Source organism: Cololabis saira, chromosome 18 (genome assembly GCF_033807715.1).
Source record: "Cololabis saira isolate AMF1-May2022 chromosome 18, fColSai1.1, whole genome shotgun sequence".
Lineage (NCBI taxonomy): Eukaryota > Metazoa > Chordata > Actinopteri > Beloniformes > Belonidae > Cololabis > Cololabis saira.
The window spans coordinates 32604780-32622953 of record NC_084604.1 but is presented as its reverse complement, the minus strand read 5'-3'; the positions used below and the strand labels follow the sequence as shown (position 1 = coordinate 32622953).

General features: G+C 42.6%; 1 protein-coding gene and 1 long non-coding RNA gene across 3 annotated transcripts in view; one reads left to right on the top strand and one right to left on the bottom strand.

Annotated features, from left to right (window-relative positions):
- The window catches only part of plcb1l (phospholipase C beta 1-like), a 186982-nt gene that overhangs the window by 153483 nt on the left and 15325 nt on the right, over positions 1-18174 (top strand). Inside the window, exons 29-32 of one of the 2 annotated variants that reach the window (XM_061746295.1) lie at positions 5245-5321; positions 5412-5501; positions 5602-5659; positions 5813-5899. In XM_061746295.1, coding sequence (XP_061602279.1) covers positions 5245-5321; positions 5412-5501; positions 5602-5659; positions 5813-5899 — 312 coding nt within the window. Of the gene's footprint in view, positions 1-5244; positions 5322-5411; positions 5502-5601; positions 5660-5812; positions 5900-18174 lie in introns of those variants that run through there. The other variant, XR_009784478.1, reaches the window with a different exon arrangement.
- LOC133464381 (uncharacterized) overlaps positions 1-18174 on the bottom strand; it is a 35589-nt gene that overhangs the window by 3996 nt on the left and 13419 nt on the right. Inside the window, exon 3 of the long non-coding RNA XR_009784479.1 lies at positions 5354-5424. This is a non-coding gene — a long non-coding RNA (uncharacterized LOC133464381). The remainder of the gene's footprint in view (positions 1-5353; positions 5425-18174) is intronic.

Sequence of the window (18174 nt, the reverse complement as noted above, 5' to 3'; positions counted from 1 at the left end):
GATCTGCACCGAGGGGCACGGCTGGCTTGTCAGTGGGGTTTAGTCAAGCAGAGGGCAGCCAGCGTAACCGACGATGGGCTTTTTTTTTTTCTTTTACCCGATCTGAATTACAGCATAAGGCCTGTGTTGAAAAAATCGATTTCCCAATTCTAAATCGATTCTCATATGAATTCCTAAAAATCGATTCATATGTCTTTTTTTTTTTTTTTTTTTTTTTTTTTTTTTTTACCTTGTCTGCACACATATTATTGATTGATACCATGACGGTAGAAACCAAAAGTGTATATATGTGCATTATTACTATATGTAATATATACATATATATACGCACACATATGCGTACACATACATAAATATACACATACAAACCCAGTGTTTGGTTTTTTTTGTTTTTTTTTGGGGGGGAGGGGGTGGGGGGGGGGGGTGACGACATCCACTGCCAATCCAGGAAGCAGGAACACACGGAGACACACGTCAAGCACTGGAAATCTGCAACAAAAAAACCACAAACAAAGCACGAAACCGGCACGGAGCCATCCAAAACACGAACAGCAATCGACCTAAATCTTGAGATCTGATTGCAGTCTGAGCTAAGCTACCGCTAACTAAACCCAAAAACTAGAGAGCCAGCATGCAGGTGAACAAGCCAGTGTGTATGTCTATGTGTGTGTGTGTGTATGTATATGATCATGCGTGTGTGTGTGTGTGTGTGTATGCATGTGACTAAATGACTATGTGTGTGTGTGTGTGTGTGTGTGTGTGTGTGTGTGTGTGTGTGTGTGTGTGTGTGTGTGTGTGTGTGTGTGTGTGTGTGTGTGTGTGTGTGTGTGTGTGTGTGTGTGTGTGTGTAATAAACCAAACAAAGCTCCACCTGAAGTGTATCTATAGTGGGGGAGGGGGGGGGGCAACCCCGCCTGCGAGCCCCCTGCGAGCCCCCCCCCCCACCCGGCGGCGGCCGAGGGGGCCCGCGGGCGGGGCCCCCACGGCGCGGAAAGAAGCAGCCAGGGATCCCGCGGCGGCGGACCGCGACCCAGGCAATCCCCGGCCACCCGGTCCGGGCCGGACACGCGGCCAGGAGGCCCTCACCCTTCAGGCCAACGACCCCCACCCGGCAGGGGGCCAGCCTGCCCGGAGAGACAGAGCCGCCCCGGCCGCCGACGCGGGCAGGCGCACCCGTCCCCCACGAAAGTGGCCCTCCAAGACCAGAGGGGCGCCCCGCCGTAGAGGCAGCGGGGTGACCGGAGACGGGCCCGGAGAGAGGGAAACCCCCAACAAGGCGACACCCGCGCAGGCCCGACAACGGAGGGCCCCAGACCCAGGCATCCCATTCATTCATCCATTCACCTATCCGATACCTATACTAATAATAATATAATATACTATACATAATAATAATAATAATACTAATAATAATAATAATAATAATAATAACCATCTTTGTATAATATAATATTGATAAATTATTAAGTTTTTGATGTCCTGCCAATGGAGGCTCAAATCCTCCATGGCAGGACCCTTCCATACCGCATTCTCACCGACACAGACATACAATCACGCACCGTTTCCCCCTCCCCGGGGGGATCCAGCACCGCCAGAAGGCACCCCAGGCTGCACGGCGGGCCCCGCCAGGCCCGGGTAACCCGACCCACCCGTCCCAGGCCCAGGCCGGTGAGGGAACGCGGGTGATGTGGGACCCCCTCCCGCCCCTTGTGTTGAGTGCATGTGATTAATGCCATAAAAACAGGGAGGAGGGAGGGCCAAGTATCGATTGACACAGACCCCCCCCCCCCTCCCGAACTACGTGTCCTTGTCAAATGTATTTATTAAGTGTTGAATGTGCAGTGTCTATTTTGCTGTTAAAACCGTGAGGCGGGGAGTGCCAGGCCCCGCGGGACAGTGCCCCCCACGACCCGGACCCCCCGCCTTTCGCCTATGTGCGTATGAATCGTGTAGGGGGGGCAAGAGGGGGAGCGGAGGCCGAAGCCAGGAAGCAGGACCAGCAAAGCCGGCCCTGATAAGACACCCGCGTCCCCCCACCGGCCGTCCAGTAGACGGGGGCCGGCCCCCCGAGCCGGGCAAGGGCCCCACCGTACCTCCAAGGGCGCCCCCGGCGCCGCCGGAGCCCCCAGACGGAGGGGGAAACGGTCCAACATCCTCCCATTCATACTGACAACATAAGACATAGATACCTGGGAATGGTGCCACCCCGCCGTCGCGCCCGCCCGTGCACCCCCCGGTCAGGGGAGGCCCGCTCCCCGGACCCGGCCCCACCCCCCCCCGAGGCCACCCCGGCGGACACCCCAAGGGTCCCGGAGTCCCCACATCCGCAGGGGCACTTGGCCCCCGCCCAGCGACGGAGGACCAAGGCAGCAATGCCCCCCCAGCGCAGACAGCCACCCCCCACCCAGGCAGGGCCGGGCCCTCCGGGTGGGACCCCCACGTCCACGGCCCCGCCCCCCCCGGGAGGCCCGGAGACGCCCCAGCCACAGCCCCCCGCCCGAGCCCTCCCCAGCCACCCCCCCCCACCGCCATGAGGTAACCCCCCCCACAGGCCCCCAAGGCCCCCACCGGCTAGGGACAGGGCCCCGCGGCCCCCCCCACCGCCCCCCAGGGGCCACCAGAGGCCCGCGCCCCAGACCCCCCAAGCCGACCCCCAACCCCAAGGGCTACGAGATCACCACCCCCCCGCTCCCACTAGGTAACGAAGCCAATAAACGGGGACCACAGAGAGTGCAATTCAGCCGAATGTTGTTCAGTGGAGGCAGACATTATCTCACTACTAATATGATCTGATAAAAGATTCCTAAAATGGTTGATACATAAACTGGATTTTTGTTTCCAATTTACTAGAATGGTTTTCTTTGCGATACATAAGGCAGTGAGAACCCGGTGTGTCCAATTAGGATCTATTTGAGTGTCTCCCAGGTGACCTTATATACATACCGTGGGGCACACTGGGATTCTGTGGTTGATCCATGTGGATAAATCCTCACAAATCTCCTTCCAGAACCTCTGTACCGGTGTACAGAACCATAAAGCATGCATATAATTATCTGGGGTGTTCTCTGTGCACTGTGAACAGATATTAGAGGTGACAAAGCCCATCTGGAACATCCTTTGTCCAGTATAATGTATTCTATGAAGAACTTTGTACTGTATAAGTTGTAGGTTTGGGTTTTTAGTCATAGTAAACGTATTTAAGCATATTTGTGACCAAGAAAACTGGTCGGTATTAAGAGAGAGATCCGCCTCCCACTTAGAGATCGGGAGAGAGACTGAATCGTCCAGTTTAGACACTAACCTGTAGAGTTTTGATAACAACTTTAAAGTGCTTAGATTCAATAAATCTATTATCTTAGCGGGAAGTTGTAAATCTAATTGGCTAATTTTGTATGTTTTATTTATTATTGCCTTAAGTTGTTGATACTCTAAAAATGTATTCCTGCTAACTCCGTATTGAACAATAAGTGTATTGAAAGGTACAAACTGTCCTCCTACAATTACGTGCTGTAAGTACCGTATTCCTTGATCTCTCCATTGAACGAAGTTAACCATCTTTTTATCATTTTTCACGATGTCTGGGTTGTTCCATATGGGTGTATGGTCACATGGAAAAAGTGAAATTTTAGCTATTTTAAGAAATTCCCACCAAGCTGATAAAGTTGTGCTAATATTAATGCTTTTGAAACATTGATGACGTTTGATACTTTGACTAATAAATGGTAACTCTGAGATTTCTAGTTCATTACAAAACACTTGCTCTGAGTCCAGCCATTGACTATCTAAAGGATGATCTTTTGACCATTTTACAATATACTGTAACTTACTGGCTATGAAGTAATACTGAAAATTAGGTAATTCTAAACCTCCATATTCTTTGGATTTTTGCAATGTCTTTAAACTAATACGTGGAGTTTTATTTTTCCACAGAAATTTTGATACATATGAGTCCAACGATTTAAACCAGGAAAGAGGGGGTTTGCATGGTATCATTGAGAAAAAATAATTTACTTTTGGTAAAACCATCATTTTAATGGTGGCTATTCTACCCATGAGCGAAATGGGGAGAGAGCTCCATCTGGAAAGATCATCTTCTATTTTCTTTATAAGCTGAACATGATTTAATTTTATTAACTCTGACAGCCTAGGGGAGATGTTTATGCCTAAATATCTAATGTTCCCTGATTGTAATTGAGTATTGGTTATATTCCTAAAATTGCAGTTAACACACAAAACAGTGGATTTAGACCAATTAATAGAATAATCAGACAGAGATGAAAATCCCTCTATAAGTGCAATTGTCTGTGATAGTGAAGATCGTGAGTTCTGGAGGAAGAGGAGTACGTCATCCGCATAAAGACTTATTTTGTGCTCTAATATTTTACATTGTATACCTTTAATATTTTGATTTTGTCTAATAGCTGCTGCTAAAGGTTCAATAAATATTGCAAATAATGAGGGAGAGAGAGGGCAACCCTGTCTAGTGCCTCGATTCATATGTCTAAAGATCGATTTATGTATTTTTTTTTTTTCATCATTACATTACAACTTTCGGTTATTTTTTTGTTTATCCCCAAAAAAGGAATGTTTTGTTGGACACGAGAATAACTGGTGCCATGTTTTTGCCTTTAAATATGTTTAAAGGTATGAAAACATTAAAGTGTTCAGTTATAATTGCATAAATTGTCTATATTTCATTACTTTATATACTGTCTTGGGGTTACATTTGCAAAAAATGCTAAAAACCAAATGCTCAAAAAATTAAAAACCAAAATAGACTGAAAATGGAACAAATAAAAATGGAATGTGGGAAAACATAAAACTGATTTCATCCGTCTCTGTTTCCTCCCTGGATCTGTTTGGTAATTCTGACCCACGATGTTTCTGAAAGCAGTTCTATCAGCATTCTGGGAGCTGATTGGTCCTTACAGCATCATTAGCTGACAATACTTGCTGTTTAATCTCAATATAATACTAGTAGTAATATTTTGCATAACTACAGTCATATCATTCATGCAACAACTCAAAAAACAGTTTTAATAACACTAACCCAAATCAATATCGGAATCGAATCGGATCGAATCAAATATTGATAATCGATTCTGAATCTTAAGAATCGGAATCGAATCGATTCTTGACATTTGAATCGATCCCCAGCCCTATACAGCATGTGTAGTTTTAGTCAAATGAAGTACAATGAACCACTCACGTGTTCTCGACATTAACTTTTTTTTTGTTCCCCAGCTGGTTGAGAAGCTCACGAGTATCACAGAGGAGTGCCAGAGTGCTCAACTCAAAAAGATGAGGGACATCTGTGAGAAGTAAGCTTGTGTACGGCTCACAGATCACATACCCAGAGTAGAGAGGATGTCCTCTTGACGGTTAAACCTCTCATGTCGCTCACCCTGCAGAGAGAAGAAGGACCTGAAGAAGAAAATGGACAAGAAAAGGCAAGAGAAGATCAATGAGGCCAAATCTAAAGACAAGAATGTAACGGAGGAGTAAGTGTATCTGAAGAGTTCAAGCAAGCACAGTTTCAACCACATGATGTCACTACAGACTAAAGCTTTTGTTCGTTTGTGTCCGGGTGGACCTTTACAGGGAGAAGTTGGAGATCAACAGATCATTTGTCAATGAGGTGGTGCAGTATATCAAACGAGTGAGTAGTGTCATGCCTCTAACTTCACACTGAACATCCATTAAAGCAGTGTAGCTGCTTTATTTACAGGTGTGTGCTCCAACGTGTGGGTGCATAAGCCTCGTATAAGTCGCGTAAAATGACCTTGTACTGTGTGCTTGTGTGTGTATGCAGCTGGAGGATGCACAGAGTAAGAGACAGCAGAGGCTGCTGGAGAAGCACAAGGACATTCGGCAACAGATCATGGATGAAAGGCCAAAGGTGAGGCTGGACCTGGGAATGCTGTGCTATCTCACCCAGCAGCAAGAACTGGTGCTGCAGAGGTGGTTGCATTCCACCTACAGAAGGGTTTGACTTCACGCATGGTGGTTCATTGATATGATTTGCAGGGACTTTAAAGACAGGGTAAGCAATTCTACACCATTTCCGCCTGCTATGGCTCTGGGGTGTAGTATTATATGCAGTATCGAGTTGTAAAAAAAAAATCAGGGGGGATGGTGGATTTTATCATATGGGGAAAGATCATTTGTGCTGATTACAAATAATATAATATATTACAAATAATAGCACTGACCAAAACACCTGCAGAAATACTGCAGGAATGACATAGCAGCAGTTAAATGCAGCCTTCTGTAAGCTTTAAATATCCACTGGGCTTACATCAAATACATCAAAACACAAAAAATAAAAAACAGTTTTCTGAACTTATCAATATGACTCTGTCCTTCACAGGATAAGTGAAATGCATCACTGCAAAAACTGAAAAATCTTAACAAGAATATTTGTCTTATTTCTAGTTAAAATGTCTCATTTTAGTAAAAAAAAAATCTCATTACACTTAAAACAAGACTCATCACTGGAAAAAAAAAACAATTTTCGCCTGTTTCAAGTAGATTTTCACTTGAAATAAGTAGAAAAATCTGATTTTTTTTGCTTGTAATGAGAAGATAAATTTTGGCCCACTGGCAGATTTTCCTACTTATTTCAAGTGAAATTTTACTTGAAACAGGTGAAAATTGTCAAATAAGTTATTTTTCTGGTGTTATTTTTCTGGTGATGACTCTAAATGTTGAAATAGCAGTAAAACCACATTCATTGATGAAATGACATAAGGGATGGAAAGGGGGGATGGCAGTTTTACAGGGGGGAGGATTTTGACCGTTTTTATTTCAGGGGGGGGTGCCATCCCCCCTCATCCCCCCTCAACTCCAGTACTGATTATATGTATAAGGGGTAGCTAAGTGTTGCAGAAAAGCATAAATGGGGTATAAGGATGGGTTCAAACTCTCAGAGGACCTTCATCATCCAGGTCTGCTGTCACAAAGCCTATGACAACCAATCACAGACACTGGAAGGTTTCGTTTTATGCCCATGAAGTGGGGTGGGGGGGGGGGGTCGGGGGGCAGGAAGAGCCATGGGAGGACTCATGAGGGAGCTGCTAGCTCTGCGTGTTATGTTTATGTTTTGCATCAAACATCAACAGAAGTGTCGTTATCCAGAAATGACTTACCCTGCTTTTAAAGGTAACAGTCACCATTAATGTAATACTCACTTCCACTTTCTCTGCCTCCATGAGTCAAATAGTCTTCTGTGAAAATGCTCTCATATCTAAACCATATTTTAATGACTGCAATCAATTTCTGAGCAATTTCTTTTTCTTATGCACATGATTTGTTGAAGGGCAAGAGTCCTCGTAAGGATTTTAAGCGTGCGAGGCTGCAGTATGAGGCTCGGCCTTGAGCTCTTGCACAATTGAATCAGATAACTTGCTTATTTCATTGGTTTTAAGTGTAAATGAGAAGTACTGTGGCTAGAAATTCACAGCATACACAAATGTATACACCCTTGCTGGTCCACAAATCAACCACTAGATGGCGACCTCAGCCAGCCTTATTGTGACGCTCAGTCTGCAGGTTGCGTACATAAATGCATACAGGACATTGCAGGGGAAAGATTTTGCAGTGGCTACTGATTTCAAAATCCTTTCTGGCTATTATGTGACCTCTTGCATTGTTTTGCTGATATAAGAGTGTGTTTTACCCAAAGTTTGAAAGCAAGCTCTTGCTGCAACTGATTTATTGCGTTATACCGAGGATTCTAGTTGCACTCTTGTTCATTATTAATGAGCTCTTTGATGTCAGGCTGTAATACTATCATACTCTACTGCTCAAGACCACTTGTGCATGGGTTTATCTGTGGGTCAAGTGCTTTTATGTTCTTCTCAGAGGGTTGATGGTGTCTGTATGTTCCTGTATGTTTGATTGCCGCTGCCATCGCGGGATGACAGAGCTGCAGAACGTTGTAAAGAATTGATTGCACCGCAGTGTTGAGCACTAATACGGCATAAGTATTACCATGCAGGCTTACACCCCCGGGCTGCTGAGTGGCAACAATTAAATGCCATCTTTACATTAGCTGAACCTTGTCAAGCGTTGTTCTGATGCAGGATACTCCATTATCTATCACACGTATCATTTGCTGTAAGATTTGAGGTGAAATCCGGACAGCACGGCGTCATTAGATCACATGGGGCAGCAGATTGGCGTCCGTATTGTGAGATCACACCCCAGCCGTGGACTTGGATTCGCTTAATATTTGCTTTGGCAAGATCATCCATACCAACTGCTTATTTTTGCTCAGCACTACTTTATAAAAATGTTTCAGGACAGTACATAATATTTTATAAGTTTCAGGAGCATCAATGTGCAACTATATCTATAAGGAGATACCGTATATCATGAAGTCGTGTTTAATTATACATATACACACATATATACATAAACATATATACATACACACATATATTATATATATATATACATACACACACACACACATATACACACATATATGTGTGTATGTATGTGCGTGTGTGTATACATATATATATATATATATATATATATATATATATATATATATATATATATATATATATATATATATTAGGGCTGTGCGATTATTTGATTTTAAATCTAAATCGGATTTATTAATCACAATCGATGTTAAAAAAAAGAAAATCGGAAAATTGATTTTCCTTTTTTGCAGCTGGCTGCATTACAGACAGAGCTCGTCTAGTCATCTTTGTTTGGTCAAGAAAATGGTAAATGTTGTCACTTTACTAAACTCAAGGAGGATTTACAGTATCTTTCAATTGCACTTCATTCCCAATAGGGACATTTGTTTGCTATTTTTCTTTAAAAATAAAGATAATTTCAAAATATTTGAAACAATTTATTCCACTGTCTTTTGTAGTTTTACCAAAGAAATCGAAAATCGGGTTTTCAGAGAAAAAAAATCAGGATTTTATTTTTGTCCAAAATCGCCCAGCCCTAATATATATATATATATATATATATATATATATATATATATATATATATATATATATACATGCATGCATGCATGCATACAGAAATAAGAAGTTTCCTGCTGGAGACGGCTCCATAACCACCCACACCTGCAGTGACAGCTCCTTGTCTGTTTGAAACCTCTTGGAGTGGAGTGTGGGTGGTGCAGCATAGACATCCAGCCACATACAAGAGGTCCCTCATACTTTTCCATAAAGCTTCAGTGGAGATAAATTAAGCACTGAGACTAAACCGTTGCTCAGCAGGTAGGATGCAGATGGGAAATAAAAAATCAGATTGGACTCAGCGATGGTTGTTTGTGCACCGTAAACCATCTGCTCATTGCCTAAAGGGGTAAAGTATTTGAAGTGCACTACTTTTTATGTGCTCTTGTGGTGGCGACCGTTATCTCTCCGATAATCTTTCTCCAGCTAGAGTAAAACACCTGAGCAAGACTATTATACGGTAATCGGTCGTCTCCGCAAAGTCTGTTCTCATGAACGAACAGTCATCCGATGCAAAATAAACTGATGTCAAACGACACAACTCTGGAGACAGCGAGCAGAAGATAGCTCCAGGGATTATGTTTATGGACTAAAAACTCCAGCAAAGGATGCTTTTCTGCAGGAGATTATATTACTGAATGGCGTTCATGTTAAATCCTTTTAACAAAATGTTACAAAGCGTTTTGGCGTTCTGTCTCAAAACCCCCGGAGAATCGAATTACAGGCTGTAATCAGTGAGAGCCCGACAGTGTTGTTTTGTTTGGAGCAGTTTTCATTCCGTTTGTCTCAGATTATCACCGGCGGCTTCTGTCGGTGCGTGATGACTGGCCTGATTTCACGTTTCACGATACGCAGGAGTTGTGTGAATGGATGTTGGTTGAATATCTTTCTATTTCCACTGTTAAGTGCTGTCAAATACGATGTACTTATGTCCTCGAGTGAGTCTCCTGGTCATAGCAGCCACGGCAGCTGCATTTGTGTTTGAATGCGAGAGCTTTGTCACAATGATGCTTTTATGGTGTTATTATTAATAATGATGAATTAATGCTTAAAGCTACTCCAATTTGTACTTAAGTGCAACAGCTTCTGTTAATAGTCATTTCGACCTTGTAGGTCCCATATTATACAATTTTGATTCCCGTTCATATTGATTGGGCATCATGACAGAGCCGTTTAACTCTCTGGGTCTTCTAGAGCAGTGGATCCCAACCTGGGGTCCGGGCCTCTCTGGGGGGGCGAAAAACTTTGTCTGCTTTAAAATTATGCAGTTGTAAAAAAATTATATTTGCGAATGAGTCATTCATAAGAAATTGTTAGGAATAATTTATGAATGTCTTGAATATTTTTTGTGTTTTTTATACACTGGTGACAAACACAGGAAATTATTTAATTCCTTATTATTATAACATTACTCAACATTTAATGTACTCCGACAGGTTGTTAAAGGAAAAATTTAAAAAATTTTGGTCTCATATTAACATTTTTCAGAAATATTTTTATGTCCTTTTGTGCGTATTTTATACATTGTTATTGTTATTGTTATGAATCTTTATTTCGGCTTGTACAGAACAAGATGAAAAGGAAGAAAAAAAAAACAACATTTCTTTTGCCGAAAAGGTGTAGGCTGAAGCCATAGCTTATAGTGCCTACCCTTTTTTCTTTTGATCAGCAAAAAATATGAGACATTAGCTTTTACTCAGTGAAAACAAACAATACATAAAGAAGAAAAAAAAAATAAGTAAGACAAAATATAAAATTGACATTTCACATCCTAGAATGTTTTTGATAGTATACTTTATAATTATAGTGTTTTATATTTATTTACAATATTTTCTTTAAACAATTTCTTAAACTTGACGATAGAGCGACACATTTTTAGGTTGTTATTACAACTATTCCAAATTTCTCTTGCCTTAACTGATGTACTTTTCTTTTTAATATTTGTTCTTGCTGTCGTCATCTCAAACATGAGTTTCCCCCTCAGGTCATAGCGGGTTTCTTTTATCTGGAACAGGTCCTGAATGCAGGTCCTGAATGCATTGGTGGTATTGGAGAAAAACAAAGTCATATGTATACAGAGTAAACCAAAGAGAAATGTATCAAAATAACATAATTAATATTCATTTTTTCAATTAAAGACTATTTTGGTGCTAGTATGTACGGGTCGGGGGGCCTGGCTGGTCTTAGACACAAGTAGGGGGGGCTCCAAGGAAAAAAGGTTGGGAACCACTGTTCTAGATTGTTGTGAAACCTCTATTTTCTGAGTGCTTCAGTGAACAGCCTCGTTAGCTTCCTTTCCCCACTGCTCCCTGCTCACTCTGAGCTTATTTGTTACCTTCTTAAACCAGACCTGTCACGTCACTGCCAATCTTCTGCCGCTGTGACAGAGACGGCGTCTTATTTTAATCACATGTAGCATCACAAGTGACTCAAATCGAGGAGAGTTGGATCTAAGCCCATGCAGGGATAGATGCACGGGCCGGGTTGATCTGTGCTCAGAGTTTAGAAGGCTAATCTGCAGATTGCAGAAGTTGTTTTTTAAGAAAGTCATTTTGAAAACTGTATGTTCCAGATGAAGTCAGTTTGGAACCTTGGAGCATGGTATGTGTGCCCTTTACATGAATATAGCATATACAGCATATTGTAGTGTATCAGTCTTTCAGACTTTCTCTCACGTGTAGTTCTGACCCACTTTCTTCTCTGGGATCCTAACAGTCACTCACGGGCATCTATAACAATCTCTGGTTGAGACTTAGAGTGCTATGTGGCCTTTTACGGTAATGTTTGCATGTGCACATGCGTGCACTCACACACATGATATCCCAACCTCAGAACAGTGCCTTTAATGTGAGGATAAGGTGGAGATGAGTGGATGTGAGGTGAGAAACTCCCCAGCACTCACACTCAGCAAAAATCAGGACCTTCGATCTGTAAGATTATCACGTCCAAGTCAGGGGAGGTGTTGTGCACTGGACTGAGAGAAAGAAGAAAGGGCAAAAGAGACCTGGCAGGGTTTGTTGGCGCTCCCAGGATGTGCACGCAGGTGTCACTGTCCTGTTAATGAACCAATCAAAATGCGCTCCGGGAATCAGCGGTGCACAGCGTGGTGACAGAAGCTGCTTCCGCATGTTCCTGGCATGTTGCTTCTTCTTCACCTCATCTGCTGTTTCAGGTCACATAGAGGAGGTCACAAAGCAGCGCGTCCAGATTTGTGCCACCTATAACCTTGACCTCTACAGTTTTGTTTAGTGTTAATTAATGAATAAATGCACAGATGACTAGGCCTGTGTCGAAAAGATCGATTCTCCGATTTTAAATCGTTTCTCATATTAATTCCTAAAAATCGATTCATATGTCTAAAGATCGATTTAAAAAAATAAATAAATAAATAAATACATATTTTTTTTAATTTTTTTTCCATGATTACATTACAACATTTGGTACTTTTTTGTTTATGCCCAAAAAAGGAATATTTTGTTGGACACGAGAATAACTGATGCCATATTTTTGCCTTTAAATATGTTTAAAGGTATGAAAACATCAAAGTTTTCAGTTATAATTGCATAAATTGTCTATATTTCTTTGCTTTATATACTGTATTGGGGTTACATTTGCATAAATGTTAAAAACCAAATTCTCATAAATGGGGAAAAAATAAAAGCGATTTCTTTCGTCCTCCGTTTCCTCCCTGGATCTGTTTGGTAATTCTGACCCACATGATGTTTCTGAAAGCAGTTCTATCAGCATTCTGGGAGCTGATTGGTCCTTACAGCATCATTAGCTGCAATACTTGCTGTTGAATCTCAATATAATACTAGTAGTAATATGTTGTATAACTAGACAGTCATATAAATCAAGCAACAGCTGAAAAAACTGTTTTATTAACAGTAACCCAAATCAATATCGGATCGAATCAAAGCGTGATAATCGATTCTGAATCTTAAGAATCGGAATCAAATCGATTCTTGACATTTGAATCCATCCCCAGCCCTACAGATGACTGTAGGGCTGGGAAACAGTCTGTATTTGCTTCTTGAGTCATAGTTTAGTGATTCAGGAGTTTTGTGTTGTACAGGATTGTTAAGGGTAGCGTTAACCTGTTGGATGTTTTTTGCGTCTGATGTCCCCGTTGCAGCGAGATCACATATCTGTTTGTCCTAGACAGAAGACAGACTCATGGATTTGGTCCACTTTGAAGGTCTAACAAGTGGAGCAGACTGTTATTACCGAGTGGTACCCATCCATTTGCACCTTTTTTGGGTGTGAAAGAGAGTGTAATGCTGTAGGGACAAGACAATATGTTGCGTTAGAGTGCGTGCGTGCGTGTGGGATGTAAATGTACGTTATGCTGTCAGAGGTATTATGGTTCTCTTGTACATCTTAGGGTGTCTCCCGACAGTAAAAGCCTCGTATAAATACACAGAGTCACACATGTAGGTGCGCGCACACAATCCCCTCCTTCGTCGAGCAGGAGTCCTGTGCGGTCGTCATGGAAACTCGGATCCCCCCCACTCGCCCCCTCCCCACATCTCATATCCTGCCCCATCCTTCATGACGCTCTGCAATCTGTTAATTTGGAAGCGAGTTCTCATGGCGGAGGAAAGCAGCAGCAGGGGGGAGATTGAAGGGGGGGGGGGACAACAGGTTGGAGAAGCCATGGAGGTCTCTGGTGCAGTAGACAGGGGGGGGACCATGTTCCCTCGTCACAGACTTTGATCTGCATCATTGCTCCCCGATGCGATTACATCAATAATGCACTTGTGTGTGTGTGTGCACACACACAAATGCACACACAATACCCACAGGGAACACCGAGTACAGAGCAGGGACAGTGAGGTAGGATCCATGGAGCATGCGTGAGTGCGCGTGCACCCTGCACGCTTGGTTACTCCTGTGGCTCTATTATGCTCGCTCCTATTTTAGACCATGACTGTCCATTATGTATGCCCACATGTGTTAATGAAGCTCTGCAGGGATGGGCTCTGTCTGTCTGAGGGCCGTGCAGCTCACGAGTCCACGCCACTACGCGCTTTCAGGAACCTTTTACGTACTTGACATATACTCACAAGATGCTATTGGAAAGTAAAGAAAAGCTGAAAGCAGGAGAGAGACTTGGGAAGATGCAGTAAATAATGAAAGGCGCAATGATTCATAGATAGATAGATAGATAAAGCTTTATTTATGTGTCACCCCCCAGCGTACAATATCATTATACATTAATAAAATTGGCAATAATAAAAAGTTGAGGGCCACTCACTAAGAGTTGTGAGACACAATACATATTCATATCGATAAAAAGTAACATACATTAAAGTATTAAAATCATTTGACTGTTACAAAAATCACAGTCATATTACAATAAAAACTCAATGGCTTAATCAATTAGGTCTACAATAAAAGGAGGAAAAGGGGAAATTAAGGGCCAGTACATATAAAAGCTGCTCTACGCTTTAGGATGAGGTGGCAGGCTTTGGCTGATTCGTTAAAGAGATGTTTAGCTGCTAAAATGTCACATACTTTATTAACATCATCGAGGTCTTGAAAATGTTCCTGATTCTTTGAAAATGAGATAAAAAGGTCCTCGCGAATGTCTTTGTAAAGTTCACAGTGTAGAAGGTGTAGATGATTGGGATGCATAGCAACATGAAAGAGATCAACGGGAAGCCGCAAGCTTTAAAGCTGCTCTGATCAATTAAGATGTTACGAAATGAACCCCCAGAGAATAAGTCAGTCTTTTCCTCATTTCCCCTTAAATATCTTTTGACTTCTTGTTTTGATTCAAGTTCTTATAAACCCGGTGCCATCCAAGCTCTATGGGATACCACCAAGACCGCACTAATGGATCCGAGGCGCCAACTCCAGCAGACGCTGCTCATGTATGTGTTCATGAACGCTCAGTTTCCTCGAGACAGCCACAGAAAAACTCTAGTAAAACCTCTACATTAAAAAAGAAGAGTGCATCCGGTCATTAGCTCTGCGGTCCGATGAGACATAAACCCAAGTGTTTGATCGGGGAAGAACCTTTTTTCTTTATTTTTTTAGCCTGTGGTTCAAGTCCCAGGTAAAACTCAAGTCAGCCCAAAGAAAACGCTTGATCTTGGGCAGCGTTAAACCCTCCCAGTCTGTCAATGACGCGAAACACGCCGCCCAAATGATTAACGGAGATCATTGTTGAACTTGCCCTGCTTGTGTCCAGACCTGAATCCCACACAAGCTCTGTGGAGGAAACTAAAGACCGAAGCGTTGCCAAGAATGCCTTCCAGCCTGGAAGACCTGGATATTGTCACAGAGAGTGTGTCATAATTCCTGCGGGGACCTGCCGAAGCAGCATTTGATTGCTGTGAAGGCGATTTTGTATGAGGTAGAAACATGTTTTTACATCTTGCATCCTCTAGTTTGGATCCACACCTAAAGTATAAGAATTTAAAAAGACACTGAGCACATTTCATAAATATTTTGCTTATGAACCAATCCTTTTAGGGGAAACACTCATTATTTGCACATGCACAGTAGAGATAGGCAGGAATGTTTTTTCTAACATTCTTGGACCTGAAGTAAGGAGTTGAAGCAAAACTGCTGCAAAGCAGCAGATAAATTATCTGAAAGGAGTCACAAAAGGGCACTGATACAGCACCGCACACAGGGGGGAGAGATTAAAAAGACGCTTCTTCTCACCAGAAGGGACTTTTGTTTCTCTTTAATTACGCGTAGCGATTTTATTCTTGCAATCGAAACCCTAGCAGTTACTTTTTATAGTTATGACCAACAGGGTGGAAATTAAGAAATGGTGTTCTCTGCCCTCACTGCTCCTCGTCCAATTGGGGCACACGTGTCCAAATTGAAATGTGCACACAACGGCTTTTTTATTCTTTTTAAAAAAAGATGTAAAGTCGACACAGTCGGGAGAGCGTCTCATCTCTCACATGTGAGCTCTGGGGTTTAGTTGAACCGGACTCCTTTTGGGTTTCAGATCAGGACACGGACATCTATACCCATGGCAGTTTAAGTGTGGGCTTTAAGGGGTCTGAATTGTTCTAACGCACTGCAGTCGTCACCTAAATTCAAATGCACGAGAGAAGACGGAATATTTCAGGCGAGGCGCCGCTGCCATGCTCGTGGTGCAGCGCTCTGCTGGTCGAAGGATTTTTTTTTTTCTTCTGATGCAGCAGCAGGCGTTATGTCACAGCTCAAAGCAAAGAATTAATTTGGCTCTTTGGAGGCCTTCTTTGCTTCCCTCGATAGCTTCTCAAAATGAGGACAGCTGGTGAAGAAGGTCACCGAGCGCTGTATTTTAAGAAAGGCAGAAACGTGTGCTTGTCTTTGTGTGCAACGTGTGTGCACGTGTGTGCACGTGTGTGCACGCGTGTGCACGTTTGGCTTGTTGACAGATGACAACTCTTCAGAGATGAGATACAGATTGGGAAGCTGGCTGGATAATTGCTGCTGTTTCCTTGGTATCCAGAGAGAACCCCCCCTTAGTTTCAAAAGTTTGGGCACCCTTGGGTTGAATTTTTTGTCACTTTGAGTAGTTAAACGAGTAAAAGATTACCTGATTTCCTGAAAGCATGAAGTTAAAGACCATTTTAAAAATATATTAGGCAATATTATATTTCCTTTTTTTAATCTCTTACAATTTTGAAATAACAAAATTACAATAATAAAAATAAAAAGCATCTCCAAGGGAGGATTTTGGACCCCGTGCATGGTGAATAAAGCCCTGTTTCAAGTGTTTCAGGTCTTTTTTTACTCATTCATCCAGATGTTTCCATGCACTGCTCCTTTAATGTTTCTCACAGTTTTTAAGATGTTTAGATTAAAACTGTGCGGGCCATGGCATATGAATAGCTCATGGAGTTTGAGGTGTATTTAGGATCATTGTCATGCTGTGGAAACCATCCTTTTTTTTCTTTTAATATTAGCTCTTTCACAGATACTGCAGGGATGCTCCCGTACTTTTTCTGGGAGGTAATTGAATCCATGCTTCTCGCCACCACTACAGTAGAACGATCCCTGTGTCAGTGGATGGAGCACGAGCACAAGTCACCATCAATCTACAGCCACCGTGCTTCATTTGGAGGCTTGTTTTTCTGTGAAATGTCGCCCCTGTTATGTTTCTGCAAATGTACTTTTGATTCCTGGAGTCCCGACCCTGTATTTTAACTTCATAAATTCACAGGACGTCTCTTTAAACTGCATCAGGCGTTCATTTGCAAGTGAATTTTGTGGTGAGGACTAAACGCTTTCCTGTTCTGTGAGCGTTATATTTGTGCAGGTGTGGCTGGAGGGGGGGGGTTCCTAGTCATAAAACTGTCCAGTCACATCTGATATTACATCCTATATAAGCCTGCACTCGTATGGAAAGTGTAAAACAATATGTAATATGGACGTCCCTTGCTACCGTCAGCCAACTTCTATCACACCTCTCTCTTTTCCTTGGACTATGCACCTCTCTCTCTCTGTCTCTGTCTCTCTCTCTGTCTCTCTCTCTCTCTCTCTCCCTGTGCAGTGAACCGTGAGGCAAACATAATAACCAAACAGAATTTACATCCTGATCAGTGAATATCAGGTTGTTGCGGACAAGGCGAGCAGCTCCCATCACTTTGACCGTACTCCCTCAGCCAAACTAGCTTTGCCTTGCTTCAATATGTAAACTCATTACTTATATCGCACATTTAATATACCGTAAATCCAGACTATCAAAATAAAAGACAATTTGACAACATTTCTGAATATAATAGAGTGCAGCAGTGTTGATTTATTACTCTGCAGTCGAAGATGCTGCATCTCTCTCTTTCTGCGACACCACTTGAAGATGCACGCCATGCAGCCAGAGATCGGACCGCTGCTCGTGCAAGCGTGCACACTCCTGCACCAAATGAATGCAAGACACTTCCCAGACCTGGACAGTATAGTTCTCCCCACCGCTGATATTTTGAATCTGACTATACTGTTTTGACATTGTGGACTGGTAAAATCTCTGCCAGCTTATAAAACTAATAGCGGTGCCAGGTCTGTCTGGGGTGTCTTCATGGCTGCATTTCTTCCTGGAAATCTTTTGCAGTCAAAAGGGTTTTGATTCGGCTTTCAAGCGACCCTTTCAACACATCTTTTAAAGTGTTTTTTCGGTCTTGGAGATCTAAACATGAACGCCAAACCTCCATTGGGGGTTGGAGCTCCTTTT